Consider the following 17676-nt stretch of genomic DNA (forward strand, 5'->3'; position numbering starts at 1 on the left):
TTCCAGAGAGCGGCTTGTGGTGTAAAGCCGGGACTGTGTGTGTGTGTGCGTGTGCGAGGAGGTGAGAGGGACCTGTGGCGTCCGTACTACAGATCCAAGCGAGACTCGTCCGAGCTCCGACGTACGTTTACCGTCACGTGACCAAGCGGGCGCCGCGTCGGGGGGGCAGAGGGGCGGAGCTCAGAGGGAAAGAGGGGAGAGAGATCTACGGAGAGAAGGATAAAAGAGAGGGGGGTTGACATTAAAGAAGAGAAAGAGGGAGGGACAGAGAGGGAGAGAGAAGGAGAGAGAGAGGGAGAGACAGAGAGAGAAAGAGAGAGAGATAGAGAGAGAGGGAGAGAGAGAGGGAGAGAGAGAGAGGGAGAGACAGAGAGAGAGAGGGGAGGGGGATCTGAGGCCGTCTCATCCTCCGCGACACCTTCCGGAAGCCGTGTCAGTTTGTAGCGCGGCTCTCTCTGTCTCAGACGGGCTTTCAAGGCGGGATATCCGTCCGGCGCTGGTCCACTCGGACGCACATCAAACCGGCGCCGCTTCCTTCTTCTAAAGGTGCTGCGATGCGTCCGTCTACTGTGCCAGAACGCTCCCCCCCCTCTCTCTCAGATGAACTCGCCGCCTCCTTTCTTCACGTCCAATCAAAGCTCTCTCTCTCCCTGAAGGAAACGTGGATTATGTTTTGGATTTGAAATTATTGATCTCGAATCTGCTGGGGACGAGTTGTGTGTGTGGGCTCGCAAATGGATGTACCTAAGGGGATTCTCAAAACAATATCACACACGCAATATCACACACGCGCGCACACAAACATACACAAACACAAACATTCATTGCTAGCTGGTGCCGTTGTGCAATCCTTTAATTACATCATGGGGGAATTTGCTTCAACTCAAGACGTATCCTCATTTTACCTGGTCTTCGTCGTGGCGTGTGAGGACTACAGGTGCTCGCATACCCGAGGCCAGGGCTCATGGAACCCAGCGAGGGGCGTCCGGGGTTAACGGAATGTTCCGGAGGGCCTGTGTGAGTCTGTAGGGAGCTCTGAGGGGGCACACACACACTTGTCCGTGACTAAAGCCCAGGAAGTTAGGGGGGGGGGGCGGGTTATGAACTGGTATGTCTGGCACACACAAAGGCACGCTATTCTGCCCTCCTCTCCATGCTGGAAACTTCACACACACACACACACACACGCACACACACACACACACACACACACACACAGAACGTGGCTCTGTGACGCTGCTTTTCCATGGAGCTTCAACGGGGGCTTGATCGGACGCAGCCCCAGCACGCCACCTGCTGGAGGGACGCGCCACGGCGGCGACTGCGGCCCGGGTGTGTGTGTGTGTGTGTTGGGGGGGGTGTGGGGGGCTTTAGATTTACCAATATCACAAAGACGCAAATCTCCTCAGCGATAGGAGCATGGATCCGCAGGTCTGAGATGAAAAAACAAATCTGTTTACTTCCTGTTCATGTCATTCATCAGCTAAAGAGCTCTAAGCCCCCCGGACGGGTATTAAAGCTCTTATACGGGGGGGGGGGGTGGGGGGCGTACGCGTTGGCACCGAGGGTCCGACACCGCGCCGACGAAAAGAGCATATTCTCCCTAATCTTGGTTGTAATCTGGCCCGCTTATGATGCCCGAACAAGTCGGACGTGAAACATGAAAATGGTGGCTAATAGTCCATCCCCGGGACATCTGAGGAGGCCTAGCGATCCCAGGCTGAACAGCTGTGTGTGCGAGAGGAAGAGAGAGAGAGAGAGGGAGGGGGGGAGAGAGAGAGGGAGGGAGGAAGAGAGAGAGAGAGGGAGGGGGGGAGAGAGAGGGAGGAAGAGAGAGAGAGAGGGGGGGGGGAGAGAGGGGGGGGGCTAATCTTGCTACTTCAAGGACATGAGATCATGTGAAAGATATGCTCGCACGCCCCCCTCTCACTCAGAGAGAGAACAGGACTGTAGGACCGGCACTCACAACCAGACGGTCAGGGAGAGATCCCCTCCTAGTCCCCCTCCAACCAACCAGACGGTCAGGGACAGATCCCCTCCTAGTCCCCCTCCAACCAACCAGACGGTCAGGGACAGATCCCCTCCTAGTCCCCCTCCAACCAACCAGATAGGAGATAGGAGGGAGAGATCCTGTCCTAGTCCCCCTCCAACCAACCAGACGGTCAGGGAGAGATCCTGTCCTAGTCCCCCTCCAACCAACCAGACGGTCAGGGAGAGATCCTGTCCTAGTCCCCCTCCAACCAACCAGACGGTCAGGGAGAGATCCTGTCCTAGTCCCCCTCCAACCAACCAGACGGTCAGGGAGAGATCCTGTCCTAGTCCCCCTCCAACCAACCAGACGGTCAGGGAGAGATCCTGTCCTAGTCCCCCTCCAACCAACCAGACGGTCAGGGAGAGATCCTGTCCTAGTCCCCCTCCAACCAACCAGATGGTCAGGGAGAGATCCCCTCCTAGTCCCCCTCCAACCAATCAGACGGTCCTAGTCCACCTGCAACCAATCAGACAGAGGCCTCACCGACACGCCGTACACACTGTGCTCATGTATCCGATCGAACCCGATCTTCTCACACACATTACAATAACGTGTGCGCCGCGGCACGTAGTCACCTCCAGTACAGTACTACACCCTGCTGTCACAGGCACGCGCTTCCTGAGACACTGTGTTGTACTGCCAGTGGCCAGCCTCTTGATCTGCAGACCCCCAGTTTCCTGACCCCCCCTCACACACACACACACACACACACACACACACTGTACACACACACACCCCTTCATCCCTGCCAGCTCTTTAAACAGCTCCCTCTCTTAATTGAATTAACATCTAAAGACGCTACATCTGCACTTCCAGGCCGCTCCAAATGGTTTGCAGCTGTGGTGCGGTGTGACTGAGCGCAGCTATGGTTGGGGCTGGGGCTGGGGCTGGGGCTATGGCTGGGGCTGGGGCTGGGGCAGGGGCAGGGGCAGGGGCAGGGGCAGGGGCAGGGGCTGGGGCTGGGGCAGGGGATGGGGCTGGGGCTGGGGCTGGGGCTGGGGCTGGGGCTGGGGCTGGGGCTGGGGCTGGGGCTGGGGCTGGGGCAGGGGCTGGGGCTGGGGCTATGGCTGGGGCTAGAGATGGGGCTGGTGTGGGCCTAGGACTGAAGATGGAGCTAGGGTGGGGCTAGGACTGGAGATGGAGCTAGAGTGGGGCTAGGGCCGGTGCTGGAGCTAGGGCTGGAGCCGGGGCTAGGACAGCAGCTACGCCTGGGCTTTGGAGACGGAGGCTGAAGCTGAAGCTTGGGAGAGCAGCCTCTGAGTCCGTCCCGTTAACGGAACAGAGTTCCCCAACCCTACGGCCCCGGGGCCCCTAAAAAGGGACATTGAACCGTCCTCCTCTCCACTCTGGGGCCAGTCAGGGTAGGAAATGAGTTCTAGCACTCGCCCCCACATCTTCTGACCTCTGACCCCTCTCCGGCGTGGCCTCTCCAGAGGTTCCGACCCCAACGCATAAATACGCCATTGTCTCAAGCCGGCCCTGCTTCTATTCTCCAGCCCACGGAGGAAGTCAATTTGTTCCAACCATTCACAGCCGTGTAAACTATTCTTTCCAAATGAGCGTCTTTTTTTTTTTTCTTTCATCCTTTCTTTTCTTCTTCTTCTCCTCTGACCAGGCTTTTCTTCCTCAGTTTCAATTGTTTGCAAGACAGAGACTCTATATTTAGGACCGTAAAAACACATGGGTCCATTGTGTGGCTGTATGATGGACTGGCTGGCTGATTTACATATTGACCTTGGCTTCCCCCGACAGCGCTACGCAAACAAGTCCGCCGTTCAAATACAGCCGGATTAGTCGTAATAAAGTATTTGATTGATATGCTTTCATAAAGTTATTGAGTACTACTACAGAGTGCTCCGGAGTGCTTCTTTCTATTAAGTCGATTTTTTTTGTAGAGTTGAATGTTTGACTGATGATGTGTTGGAAAACATGGGAGAGGCTGCATACTGTGATCACACACGCTTAGCGCGTTTCTCACTCTGGTTCGGGGCATGTTGCACGTCGCGGGTATTTTCAGGTTTGTTGAAAGAAGAAACAGCAAAACCAACAGTGATTTTCAGGTGTTAATGTGTTTTTATTTTCCCACAACGATGGTGTCTTTTTTAAGTATGAAATAAATGGGTTAAGGGCTTCTGTAGTACTGCAGGAAAGACAGCTGCACATAAATAGTTTCTCACAGTCTTTTGTAGAGAGAGAAAAAAGCTTGTTACTTCCCCAACGCGTCCGTGTTAAGTAGACCGATTGACTGCGGTAACCGAGTGCTTTGCTGGCGTGTTCAGCGCCGTATATAACCTCACTATCGCCCGCCCCGTTCTCCAGCGTCTCCTTGGGCCCCTCCCGGTGTCAATCCTACCGACATGTCCGCTCACGTCCTACGACGCGTCCGCTCTCCTTCATTTACACTCTTGAGTATCCAGGCCTGGCCGTCACCAGTGCTCAACCCCGTGTTAATGACTACTAACGCGCAGACGTTCAGCCGGGCTGCATGTGGAAGCAGTGGAAGTCAAGCACCCCCAGCGTATGTTACTGTGGCTCCGAGGTAACGTGGGTGTTACAGACGGGGTAGCGGGCGCACGGGCGGGGGGAGTGCGGGGGAGGGGGCGTGGGGGGGGCTACCGTACCAACGCCACATTTCATCTTTAATCTCCCTGCATCTAAGGCCCACATTTGACGGCATTCAACGCAGCAATGACCCCGTTTATGACCGTAAAAGTCATGAGGAAACCATTTTCTCTCCACTTTGAAAAAACGTCAAGTTTGGTTTACCAACCGCCTTTTCCCCGTGTCCCCGACGCTCTTGGAAAAGCCAGGCTTTTTTTATTTATTTATTTTTATTCAATAAACCTGCACAATTCACATGAAATCAAAACCACACGAATTCACCGAATCCAAACTAAATCCCCAGCTTGGTTTCCATTAAAGGCATTGTTTCGTTGTACTCGCATGGCACGCGAAATGAGCGAAGATCTTTTTTTAAATTTACTGTAGCGCAAAGGGTTACCTAAAATACCCAGCATTCCCCCTGTCTCTCGAGGCTTCCGTGGGGGGACCCCTCGCCCAGCGTACCGCTGCTTGGCACGCCGATCCATATTTAAAGAGCTTTGTAACGCCGCGCTGTGGAACGTATATTTAGCGTGAGAGAACGGTGTAGAGGCATCGCGAAGTTCATCTAGGCCGGGGGAAGGATACGGACTACACCTCGGTCCTGCGCCCTGCGAGAGACAGCCTGTCGGTGGCAACTGATTAGTCTGATGTGTGTGTGTGTGTGTGTGTGTGTGTGTGTGTGTGTGTTTATTCCTCTCCTCCCTGGGCTCTCACCCATGCCGGCATCAGTGTGTGAATGTGTGCGCCTGCCTCTTGTCTAAAGGTGCTGTTAGGGAGAGGCCTTCTCTCTCCATCACCCTCCTTCTTCTCCTCCCCCTCCTGTCCCAGCTTCACTTAGGGGGGCGTTGTGGGGGAGGGGGGGGGGGGGTACGTGTGAACGTGCGTAAACACAACAACCACAGCCGGTTCAACACCGCACACCGCGGCTAACGAGCGGCTCCTAACGAGCTGCGCTGGGAGGGCCTGAGGGGAGGGGGGGAGGGGGGGGTTCCTCCCGGAGCGGGCATGGGCAGTGAAAGGCATTCTGGGTCCATGGGAATCGGGGGCCTCCTGGTCCCTGGCGGCTGTCCTCGGAGGCCCTCCCCGAGACAGAGGTGCCACCGCCGGGCTCGAGGGGGGGGGGGGGGGGGGGAGAGAGGGGGGAGGGAGGGAGGGGGTTGCACAGCCAGGCGAGCGTTAACAGCATTAGTGCAGAACGCCGTGATGCCATCTGCTCCTGTCCATCACACGTCTCATATCCTCTCACTCACTCTCTCCCTCTCACTCCCCCCCCCTCTCTCTCTCTCACTGTTCATCTCTCACTCTTTATCTCTCTCTATCTCTCACTCTTTATCTCTCTCTATCTCTCACTCTTTATCTCTCTCTATCTCTCACTCTTTCTATCTCACTTAACCTCTCTCTCTCACACACACACACACACACACACACACACACACACACACACACACACACACACACACACACAAACACACACACACACATGCTGTGACTGCAGGGTGCTGCAGATAAGAAACACACACACACACACTGAACAAACAGGAAATCTACCACAAAGCTCATGCCGCTGGTATCCCTCTGACCTTTAATGCCTGTGCTGAGACGCCGCTGACCTGGAGCAGAAGAGGGAGAGAGAGCATCGTTCTCGTCTCTCTCTCTCTCTCTCTCTCGCGCTCACACAGAGAAGCGCGGCTGCGCACTTGACCCAGAAACTTCCTCCCTGTCCCTTCCCTCCATCCTCCCGCACAATCAGCGCGTCGCGGGCGTCTGAGGCGCAGTCCTGCTGATTAACCGCCGCACAGACGGCGAGGCGACACCGGGAGCCCGCCTCCTCCCCAGCGAGCCCGCGTGGCGAGCGACACAGCTCTAGCGGCGCTTTAAAAATAGCTAAAACCCTTTATTAAATATGTACGCCGGCTCCTCTGTATACCCCCGGCCAGGATGGTGCCATTTTGCATTTCGCGCGTTCGCCTCGTGTTGAAAGACGAGCAAACAAACGCCGGCTTGGAACGTTCGCGCCCGTTTCCCCCAACAAAGCCGCGCGACATTTTCTGATATTTGCATCAAGCAGGGACATCTGAGGCAGGGCTGTCAGGGGCTTAGCCGGCATTAGAGGCGGGGAGAGACAGAGAAAGTGGCATGTCCTCCTCCGGTTCCATCCCTAAACCCGACGAAAAAAACAGGAGGAGAGGAGAAGGAGAGAGAGAGAGAGAGAGAGAGAAACTACACTCGTGCCAAAACGTAATTCCTGCCGGATCTGACGATTCTGTCTAGGGAATTAGGAGGCCCACAATTAAACATATGGGCATTAAGATAATTGTCAGTTGTGTTGGCGGACAAGATAGGAGACAGATGGATGTGAATCATGTGAGCTCCACCGAGGCACCCTGGGAGATCATTTTATGTTTTACCTGCCTGAGCAGCCATGCCAGGTTCGGCTGCGGCTCTGGAAGATGGGAAATGGAGGTGTGTGTGTGTGTGTGTGTGTTTGTGTGTGTGTGTGAGAGAGAGAGAGTGTGTGTGGGTGAGCGTGCGTCTGGGGGTTTTTTTCACTTTCGGGATGCGTAAGGGGAGGCTGCCCTCTGCAGGTCACACGCGGTATTACACATCTGGAGGAGGGGAGGGACGGGATGAGAGGAGGAGAAGCAGAACACGGAGGAGAAGAGAAAGAAGAAGAAAGAACAAAAGATATCTACTGCTCTCTGACCAATCTGTATTTAAAGGGCTCTGGGTTTGTCGTTCCCGCGCGTGCGTGTGTGTGTGTGTTGGCCATGTCGTGACCGTGCTGTTCTCTCCGTGTCCCCCCCCCCCCTGCAGGTGGGCTCTCACAGGGAGGATGGCGGCGGGGGTCTGCGCAGCGGTCACCCCATCATCCCCAACCAGGTGCCGGTCCCCCAGCTCCCCGTGCAGTCGGCCACCTCGCCAGATCTCAGCCAGTCGGATCCCTACCGGGGTAAGCGCGTGTGTGTGTGTGTGTGTGTGTGTTAAGGTGGTGTGTGTGAGGGGGGGTGTGGGGGGGTCCAGGGTTAAAGGCATGTGGAAGGGGGAGGGGACTGTTGGCTAGCGTTCCAGCCAGCCTCCCTAGACAGACCTCCCTCTAGTCTGGTCTAGAACACAGACCTCTCTCTAGGCTGGTCTAGAACAGACCTCCCTCTAGTCTGGTCTAGAACACACCTCTCTCTAGTCTGGTCTAGAACACAGACCTCTCTCTAGTCTGGTCTAGAACAGACCTCTCTCTAGTCTGGTCTAGAACACAGACCTCTCTCTAGTCTGGTCTAGAACACAGACCTCCCTCTAGTCTGGTCTAGAACAGACCTCCCTCTAGGCTGGTCTAGAACAGACCTCCCTCTAGTCTGGTCTAGAACACAAACCTCACTCTAGTCTGGTCTAGAACAGACCTCCCTCTAGTCTGGTCTAGAACACAGACCTCCCTCTAATCTGGTCTAGAACAGACCTCCCTCTAGTCTGGTCTAGAACACAGACCTCTCTCTAGTCTGGTCTAGAACAGACCTCCCTCTAGTCTGGTCTAGAACACAGACCTCCCTCTAGTCTGGTCTAGAACAGACCTCTCTCTTGTCTGGTCTAGAACAGACCTACCTGTAGTCTGGTCTAGAACACAGACCTCCCTCTAGTCTGGTCTAGAACACAGACCCCCCTCTAGTCTGGTCTAGAACACAGACCCCCCTCTAGGGTAGTCTAGAACACAGTCCCTGATGCAGAGCAGGATAGATAGATAGATAGATAGATAGATAGATAGATAGATAGATAGATAGATAGATAGATAGATAGATAGATAGATAGCTTTTCTACAATGGTTACTACATATATATATATATATTCACAAAAAACACACAGTAGTAACATTCAATCATTTATTTACCGATCATTCTCATCATTTTAGTATTTACAAAATCTTCCGCGATAGGCTACAGTTCTGAATTAAATGGTTGCCAGGCATAGGCTATCTCGCTTATTTGGGTTGGCCTTGTTCACATAAGTCATAAGACATAATTCGGGTGGTTCACGTTTAGGCTTATTTGAATATTTCCAGCTATGGTGCAGTTATTAAAACAGTTCTCCAGAGCACTCGTTTTTGCTGGTAGGGGTGTGGAAGTTTTGGAGTCGGATTGATGAGTGCGTTTTTGTAATGGTAAATAATGTAAATAATAAGGTTGCTGCGAGTGGTTGCTACGCAAAGCATAGCCTACCGCTTGATTTTATCAATGGCCGGTGCATTAATACTAATTGTTATGCGGTCGCAGCCGTGGGTTACAGAGTATTTTACCACGGCTGCTAGCCAATCAGAATCAAGTATCCAAACTCTCCGTTGTAGAAAGAAAAACATCTTCTCCTCCAAATGCAGTGGCTACCAATAATGGAGGAGATTGAGCAATAGCCTATTTATCACTCTGCATTGCTTCACACTTGGACAACCAATTAATCCTCAGGCCTCCGACTACTAGCCTATGGTCATGGCCCAGGCAGCCAAATATAAACACAATTAGCTGACACTTGTAGCCTAGCTGTATAATGGCCCATACGTGCGGCTCTCTCTCACACACACACACACACACACACACACACACACACACACACACTACAGGTCATCACAACAGGGGTGCGCTGACCTTGGAAGCGGCAGACTCAAAATACAAGATATTCACAATCGGAATAAACGCTAACCCTGGACAGCCAAAACCACACTTATTAGGAAAGAATATACTGTTTGAATCAAGCCTTCCAGTCGTCCGCATGCCAACAATAAAATCAGTGTGCTTGGCAAGCCGCGAGCTTAACGCATGAGTAATGATGATTTAACAGGGAGCACAAATATATTATTTCCAAATATGAATATGTAAGAGGAAATTGCATATGACAGAGCCCTATGGAGCAAATTAGCCCCGCGCTTGTATAAAGGGCTGAAAACAACTGCCTTGGCAACAAGTGTGTGTATGTGTGTATGAGTGTGTGTGTGAGTGTGTGTGCGCGCGGCGGCCCAAGCCAGCAGGGTAATGAGGTGTTGAGTAGCGTACAGCAGACAGAGGAGAAACTCCGCGCCTCCTTACTCCTCCACCAGCTCCGACCGGAGGAGTCTGGCTGTAAGTAACGGCTATGATGGCTATTAAAGTGTTATTGGCAGCAGGACAGGGAAACGGGTCTCTGACCGCGAGCCATGATTCACTTTCTCCCCCCTGGCTGTTGCCGTGGGCGACGGGGGCGGGGCTGTGTGGCTTGATCAAGGTACTGTATCTGCGCCAGGGGAGGTCGTTTCCTGAGACCACAGGTAGACTCGAGAAGACGACTCTTGACCGCAGCCCTGGTCTACTGCGGGGCTTGTGCAACAGGCTTGTGAGGCCTTGTTTATTACGCGCACACGCATCACACACACACACACACACCCCGTTGACTGAGTTTGGGAAAGCCATGGAGGAAGTTGTGTTGTGTGGACTATTTCATCTGCGTGAGCTTTGATGAGCGCGTCAAGCCTGTTTAGACGGAGAGGGGCTGGGAACACAAAGTCACTTCACACACACACACACACACACTGCGCCTCAGGTCTATTCAGCTCCTGTGGCACACACACACACACGCACAAGCAGGGGATTGTGTGCCGGGAGAGACGTGACCAGACAGCCGCGCTCCCGACGACGCCCCGCGCGGGCGGCCATTTTGTGCCTCCGCCCCGTCCGTCGGCGTGACCGGGGTCGCTGTGCGTCTGCGCCAGGGCCTCCGCCGCTCGCGTGGGAACAGACCAGCGTTTTATGTGGACAGCGACGTCGGCACGGGGGCCCAGAGAGTGACGAAACACAAAGAGAGCAGTATTCTCACCCGGGGAGGGGGGGCAATTCTGGGACCATACAGTCTAACCCTCTTTTGTGTGTCCCTGGACACTCCCCCTATCTCCCCCCTGTCTGCCCCCCCTCACTCACACACACACACACACACACACACTAGAAACAGAGGCTGAGTGTGCCTTGTATGGACGAGACACACACACACACACACACACACACACCAGTAATCCCTATTCATACGGGGGTTTCATCAATGTCTGATAATTCAAAAGATTAAACAAAAAATGTCTAGAGAATGTCTGGCATTAAGTCAGTTCAAATCAACCGCCTCCCTTCCTTGAGCTGACCTAGAAACCGTCGTTTTTTTTCAAAAACTGACATTTTAATTAAATTACGCTTTTGTTGATGTAGCTTACTGCTAGCTGCTTAGTCTAGCTTACTCATTGGTCCAGCTTACCGTCGGCTGCAGTGGAGGGGATCTGTATCCAACTTTGGGGGGGGGGGCATTTACATTGAAATTTTGCAAGAATATTTTGTGGGGGGGACATCTTCCTACGCGGCTGTATGGTCATTTGAATGCCACTACCCCAATCTAAATATTGGGGGGGTGGACAATTTTAATGATCTCAAATATTGGGGGGGACATGTCACCCATGACCCCCCCAGGATTCCCGCCCCTACTCGGCTGCTTAAGACGGACTTTCCCCAGAGTAAGATGTGTTGTTACTTCCTGTCTAAGATGTGTTGTTACTTCCTGTCTCCCAGCTCTGTCCAGCGGCCTGCAGGGCCAGAGCGCCTCGCCGGTCAGCTCGGAGATCAAGTCGGAGGACGAGGGAGACGAGAACGTCCACGACGTCAAAGGCCTGGACGCCAAGAAGGAGGACCTGGACAACAAGGACCTCAAGTCTATTGACAGGTCGGGATCTAGGCGGCCGTGTGCGCTTCAGTGCTTGCTTCGTTTAACTCTTTCGGGAGATTTGGATGAAGTGACCAGTGTGCTTTGAGGGGCAGCTAAATGAACGACAGTCGAAACAAACGACTTGGATCACCCCTCCATACTGTACATTACATTACATTACATTACAGTCATTTAGCAGACGCTTTTATCCAAAGCGACTAACAATAATTGCATTTAACTTTGGAAAAGCCAATGTACTACTACTTGCCAGAACTCACAAGTGCATCTCCTTTCTACAACAAGTAACTAAGAGCATAATCTAGTGATGAAGGCAAAGTGCAAGAATAGAAATCTAAAATACATTAGGTGGGTACAGTACCATCTCCCAAAGAGCACATCTACAGTGTGTACTGCTAATACAGTAAGTTCTACAGACACTCTGATTCGACTTGACCTCGCACGCACTTAAACGCACTCACTCAAATACAGTACACACACACACACACACACACAGACATCCTCTCCATGTTCCGGGTGATTCTGCAGTCTGTCCGTGGTCTTGAGCCTGGTTTTAGCTGTCCCTCTCACACCAGAGTATTCCCCCCCCTGACCACACTCCCAATGTGCGCCACGCACACCCCAATCTCAGGATGAACACCGGTCACGGTTTATAGGCTTCTACCTGGAATAATCTGGCCCATTCTGATCCCAATCCCAGATTATGATCAGACATGTTGATATTTATGAGGATGTGTTTGTGTTGATGTATATGAGGACATGTGTGTTGATGTATATGGATTGAGGTCTCAAAGCCTGATTCAGTGTGATTTTGACTGAACTTCCATTCCTGAATCCCCCCCCCCCCTCAAAACCTCCCTCCTCCTCTTCCTCCTCCTCCTCTCTTTTCTTCTTCCTCTTCCTCCCCCTCTGCCTCCTCCTCCTCCTCTCCATCCTCCTCCCCCTCCACCTCCCCCTCCTCCTCTACCTCCTCCTCTCCCTCCTCCTCTCCCTCCTCCACCTCCTCCACCTCCTCCTCTCCCTCCTCCTCCCACTCCTCCTCCCCCTCCACCTCCTCCCCCTCCTCCTCCTCCCACTCCTCCTCTCCCTCCTCGTCCTCCTCCACCTCATCCTCTCCCTCCTCCTCCCACTCCACCTCCCCCTCCTCCTCCCCCTCCTCCACCTCCTCCCCCTCCTCCTCCTCCTCCCCCTCCACCTCCTCCTCCTCCTCCCCCTCCACCTCCTCCTCCATTGGTAACCCCAGCAATGCGGACGACGAGGACCTGTCCCCGGAGCAGAAGATCGAGCGGGAGAAGGAGCGCCGCATGGCGAACAACGCCCGCGAGCGCCTGCGCGTGCGCGACATCAACGAGGCCTTCAAGGAGCTGGGCCGCATGGTGCAGCTGCACCTGAAGAGCGACAAGCCCCAGACCAAGCTGCTGATCCTGCATCAGGCCGTGGCCGTCATACTCAGCCTGGAGCAGCAAGTCAGAGGTACTAACCCCTGACCCCCGACCCCCTGGATGAGGGGTCACGCTATTCTAAGATCGGCGGAGGGTCGTGTTTGAGGCGTCCCGTGTCCAATTGTGTCCCTTTTGTCACGTCACTCGATTGTGATGGTGTCCCTGAGATGTCTCGGGAGGTTAATAGTCCCTGCAGGGTGTAGCTCTGGAGGTAGAGCAGGTCGTCCAGCGATCGAAGGGTCGGCGGTTCGAATCCCGGCTCCTCCCGACGACATGTCGAAGTGTCCTTGGGCGAGACACTGAACCCCAAATTGCTCCCAAAGAGCAGGCTAGCGCCTTGCATGGCAGCTGCCGCCATAGGTGTGTGAATGGGTGAATGAGAGGCCTTCATTGTGAAGCGCTTTGGATAAAAGCGCTCTATAAGTGCAGTCTATTTACCTTAGCCTGTAGTCAGTCCTCATGACACAAGTGTCATTGTGATAGTTTACTTTGTAAGGCAAGGCAAGTTTATTTGTATAGCACTTTTCGAGCAACAAGGCAATTCAAAGTGCTTTACATGAGACATTAAAAGACAAAGTTTAACACATAAAAGGTCATATAAAACGAAATGCAAAAAAGGACATTTATAACAAAATGCAGGAAAAATAAAATACAGGAATAAAAGTTACAGTGTATGAATGAATCATTATTTGATTTAATAGTGTTGTAGTGTACATTGTAATCGGTGTTTCAACAGGCTGAAGAGCTGTACATGTGCTCTGTAGCCAGAGAGATGTACAGTAGAGCTTAGACTGCATGATCTAGACCCAGTCAGCGCTGTTTACCCTTTATCACCACCTGGGGGCGCTGTCTGTTCTTCAGGGTGCTCTGTAAAGCTCGCCATTGAAATATGTCCACAATATCGAGTGTGAATGAATAGGAGCAAACTTCATTTGTGTGTGTGTGTGCGTGCGTCCGTGTGTGTGTGTGTGTGTGTGTGTGTGTGTGTGTGTGTGTGCATCCCAGAGAGGAACCTGAACCCGAAGGCAGCCTGTCTGAAGAGGAGGGAGGAAGAGAAGGTGTCGTCCGACGGACCGCCCCTCTCCTCCTTGGCCGCCGCCCACCACGCCATGGGCGACGCCTCCAACCCCATGGGACAAATGTAAAAAGCAACCCCATAAATGGTCAGAAGATTTCACTTTAAACTAATCTGCTGTTTCATATTTGTACCATGATTTGCCATTAACCAAACTAAAAATATTAAAAAAAACACTCAATTAGGTGTTTAAGATCAGAACTGGCTCCATTTGAGACAAAAACTATAAAATAAACTATTTTGAAAGGTTATCAGTCCGCCACAGTGACCCTGCCTACCTCTCTGTATTGTGTGGAGGGATGACATTGTTGGTAACTGGTCAACATGCGCGTCCAATATTAAGAAGCACAATAATTGTGAAATCGGGACTATTTTCCCATGTCTAAATTTACTTTTCAGAGCAGAGTTGCAAAGCTTTCTGTGGACGGCATCACTGATAACTATGGGGCTGGCTAACGCCACAAACCCAACCATTATATTCAAACACTGGGTACATTTTAACAACAGATTGGCAGTAAGTGTGCTTTTAATGTCTGTGCGTGCGTGTGCATGTGTGTGTGTGTGTGTGTGTGTGTGTGTGTGTGTGTGTGTGTGTGTGTGGTTAACATGTGTTTGGTTCTGCTGTGCTAATTTTTTTTTTACTCACCTGGTGAAATTCAGTCACCACATTGTGTGTCTGTATGCATGTGTGTTCAGTATGTAGCTTGGTGGATTGGTGTGTTTGTGTGTTTGTGTGTGTGTGTGTGTGTGTGTGTGTGTGTGTGTGTGTTTAAGGAAGTGAGGCACCTAAGATTGTTGTTTACCTATGATAAGGATGGAGTGAAGCTTCTCCAATCGGAGGTGTAAAGAGGCCCTGAACTCCAGCTAAGTTTAGAGGGGCAGATGGTCAGTCAGTACTGCCCCCCAGAGGGGAAGATGACCAGTCAGTACTGCCCCCTAGAGGGGGAGATGGTCAGTCAGTACTGCCCCCTAGAGGGGCAGATGACCAGTCAGTACTGCCCCCTAGAGGGGGAGATGGTCAGTCAGTACTGCCCCCCAGAGGGGCAGATGACCAGTCAGTACTGCCCCCTAGAGGGGGAGATGGTCAGTCGGTACTGCCCCGTAGAGGGGGAGATGACCAGTCAGTACTGCCCCCTAGAGGGTGAGATTACCAGTCAGTACTGCCCCCTAGAGAGGGAGATGGTCAGTCAGTACTGCCCCCTAGAGAGGGAGATGGTCAGTCAGTACTGCCCCCTAGAGGGTGAGATTACCAGTCAGTACTGCCCCCTAGAGGGGGAGATGGTCAGTCAGTACTGCCCCTAGAAGGGCAGATGGTCAGTCAGTACTGCCCCCTAGAGGGGCAGATGACCAGTCAGTACTGCCCCCTAGAGGGGCAGATGGTCAGTCAGTACTGCCCCCTAGAGGTGCAGATGGTCAGTCGGTACTGCCACGCTCCCGTCTCTAAGACATCCAGGTGTGCTGGCCGGGGAGGAATAATATTTTCATCACAGCATAACAAGAACATTGTTAGTAGCTCAGAGTAGGATTAGCTTCATCATAGGAAACAACAGTGTCCCTCTTGATAGCTCAAGCTGAGTTTATGTGCATGCGTGTGTGTGTGTGTGTCCCTGTGTGTGTTACTTGTATGTGTGTGTGTAAACGACACCGTTGCACACCTGTCTCCAGGGTGTTTGTGTTGTTACAGGGACAGGTGAGTGTGTCTCGCACCCTCAGTAACCTGGGTCTTTCTCCCCCCCCTCCCCCCTTCTAGGTCCAAGCTGCCGGAGTTCATTAAAATGATGAGTGACCACTTCCTTTGACAACGTTCCTCTAATCCCACCAATCAATCGAGTCAATCAACCGACAACCTGACCAACGCCGTTCGTTCCCCCTGACCCCGCCCCCACGTCTTGCGTCCTCTGTAGAAATAAACCAACTTCAAATGTATATTGGCTATGGAAACAGATCCTACGACAGATCCTTCTTCTCGTCATTCTTTTCAGCATTCCCAGTAAAAAAAAAAAAAAAGGTTATATATATATGGAAAGGAAAGAGAAAAAAAAATCACAAACGGAACAAAAAAAGTGCAACTCAAAATGGGGGACTCTTCAAACATATCATTATGTTGTAACAATGTTGCAGAGCTGTTGAACGCAGCCCTTTGACTGAATGGCAATCTTCTCCACACTGTGGAACACTTGCAGTTGTGCCTGAAATCCTCTTGGTGGATGCATAAAAGTCAGATATTGTAGGTATAGTAAAAAATCAATCAGTCTAGAGGGGAGGGGGTGTCACATGTGAAAAAAAGTTAGAGATTATTAGAGTTTCAAGAAATTGTAAATCATGCAATAATGAAGAAGTGTACTTCTAAACAGAACAAAAACGGATGAATTGAAGACTTAGCACTTCTGTCTTGGGCTCCAGTGGGCTAGTGGGGCTGTGTTGTGCAGGAGAGGGAATCATCGGAGACCCCACAGCCGAGCCGAACCAGCAAATCAGTCCCGAATTCAGAAATATTCAGAAACAATTGCCATTGGCCATTCCCATGCATGGGCAGTGCAGATGGAGCCTGTGATTGGCTGGTTGGTTGGCAGGCCGTTGGTAGTGTTACTCTTAGTTGCTCCATGGTACAAGGCAGATGAAGTTTGAGAGAGAGAGCGAGAGAGAGAGGAGGGAGAGACCGGCACCTCGCGGTAGTCAGGGAGAGAGTTCCGGAACAGAGCGAGGTCACTCCCTAGTGATGACGCTGCATTTGAGAGGAACAAGCAGAGGGCAAGCAGTCCATTTCCTCTTTGATTTGAACCCCTTCCTGTCTAGCACTTATGAACCCCGCCCCTATCAGCTCTGACTCCACGCCCCAATACCTGCCCCTCCCAAACCCCAGAGATGCAATTTGAACATTCACTTCTACCAATGTGCCTTTTAGAGTTCATATCATTCAAATGCCAGAGGAGGACATTATCTGAACTTTTTAGGATGCAAGCTTAGGGAAATCGTTAGTTATTAGGACTATGCAGTCAGGTTTTTTCCGACCTGGGATTTAAAAAAAGTAAAAAGAAAAAAAAGTATTTTTTGGATAAACTGTATTTAATGTACTGTATGCTTATATGTAATTAGAAGGCGTGCTCCTGAACAGACCCCTTGTTTTAGTAAGACGAGCCCCCCCCCCGTCCCCCTGCTCTCTCTCTTCAGCCCCTCCCTCTACCACAAGTTGCAGCCTGTTTCCATAGTGAGCAACATGTCTGTTATTGAGCAGTGTATTATAGCTATCAGCTTTTTATCAATATCGGCTTGTCCGTGAGCCAATGTAGTCTTCAGTACAAGTGTGTGGTTGTATGTGTAAAATGGATTTTTTCTCTTTTTTAATCTTTCTCTTTATTCTTTGTCTGTTTCTGGTTTCTCTGTCAAAAAAAAAAGAAAAGTAAACCACAACTTGCCGACGTTTGTTAGCGGCGGTTTTTACGTGGTTTAAGTTATCCAATCAACACGAGGCACTGAAACTGGAAAAGAATCTATCTGAAAATTGATATATATAAATGTAAAATATATACAGTATATAAGGAAGGTGCCGTTTTCAAAGAGCTTGTTTGGGGGATGAATTATTTTCTCAAAGATGGGCAGAAAGTTGGAGAGGCATCTCAGTGTTACCTTTCAACAGACATGACTTTGATCTGATCTTTGACGTTGCCGTGACATCACACTGACTGTACGGCACCCTCCGCAGGACAAAAGGGACCGGAGTTCCATCTGCTCCAATCACTGCTATTCAGCTGTCTAAGGAAACACAGACATTTGTAAATTGTATGCAACAAATGCAAACTTACCATTATTTTGAA

The 17676-nt window shown here is 51.6% G+C and overlaps 1 protein-coding gene across 3 annotated transcripts in view; it reads left to right on the top strand.

Annotated features, from left to right (window-relative positions):
- Window positions 1–13931, top strand: part of tcf4 (transcription factor 4) — a gene marked incomplete at both ends in the record, with an annotated part of 150076 nt that extends 136145 nt beyond the window's left edge. For 2 of the 3 annotated variants that reach the window (XM_084442717.1, XM_084442718.1), the window contains 4 exons: window positions 7451–7596; window positions 11204–11344; window positions 12588–12817; window positions 13792–13931. In XM_084442717.1, coding sequence (XP_084298843.1) covers window positions 7451–7596; window positions 11204–11344; window positions 12588–12817; window positions 13792–13931 — 657 coding nt within the window. Of the gene's footprint in view, window positions 1–7450; window positions 7597–11203; window positions 11363–12587; window positions 12818–13791 lie in introns of all 3 variants that reach the window. The other variant, XM_084442719.1, reaches the window with a different exon arrangement.
- Window positions 13932–17676: the final 3745 nt, after the last annotated feature.

This window comes from Borostomias antarcticus, assembly GCF_949987555.1.
Source record: "Borostomias antarcticus genome assembly, chromosome: 8".
In the NCBI taxonomy this organism is placed as follows: Eukaryota; Metazoa; Chordata; class Actinopteri; order Stomiiformes; family Stomiidae; genus Borostomias; species Borostomias antarcticus.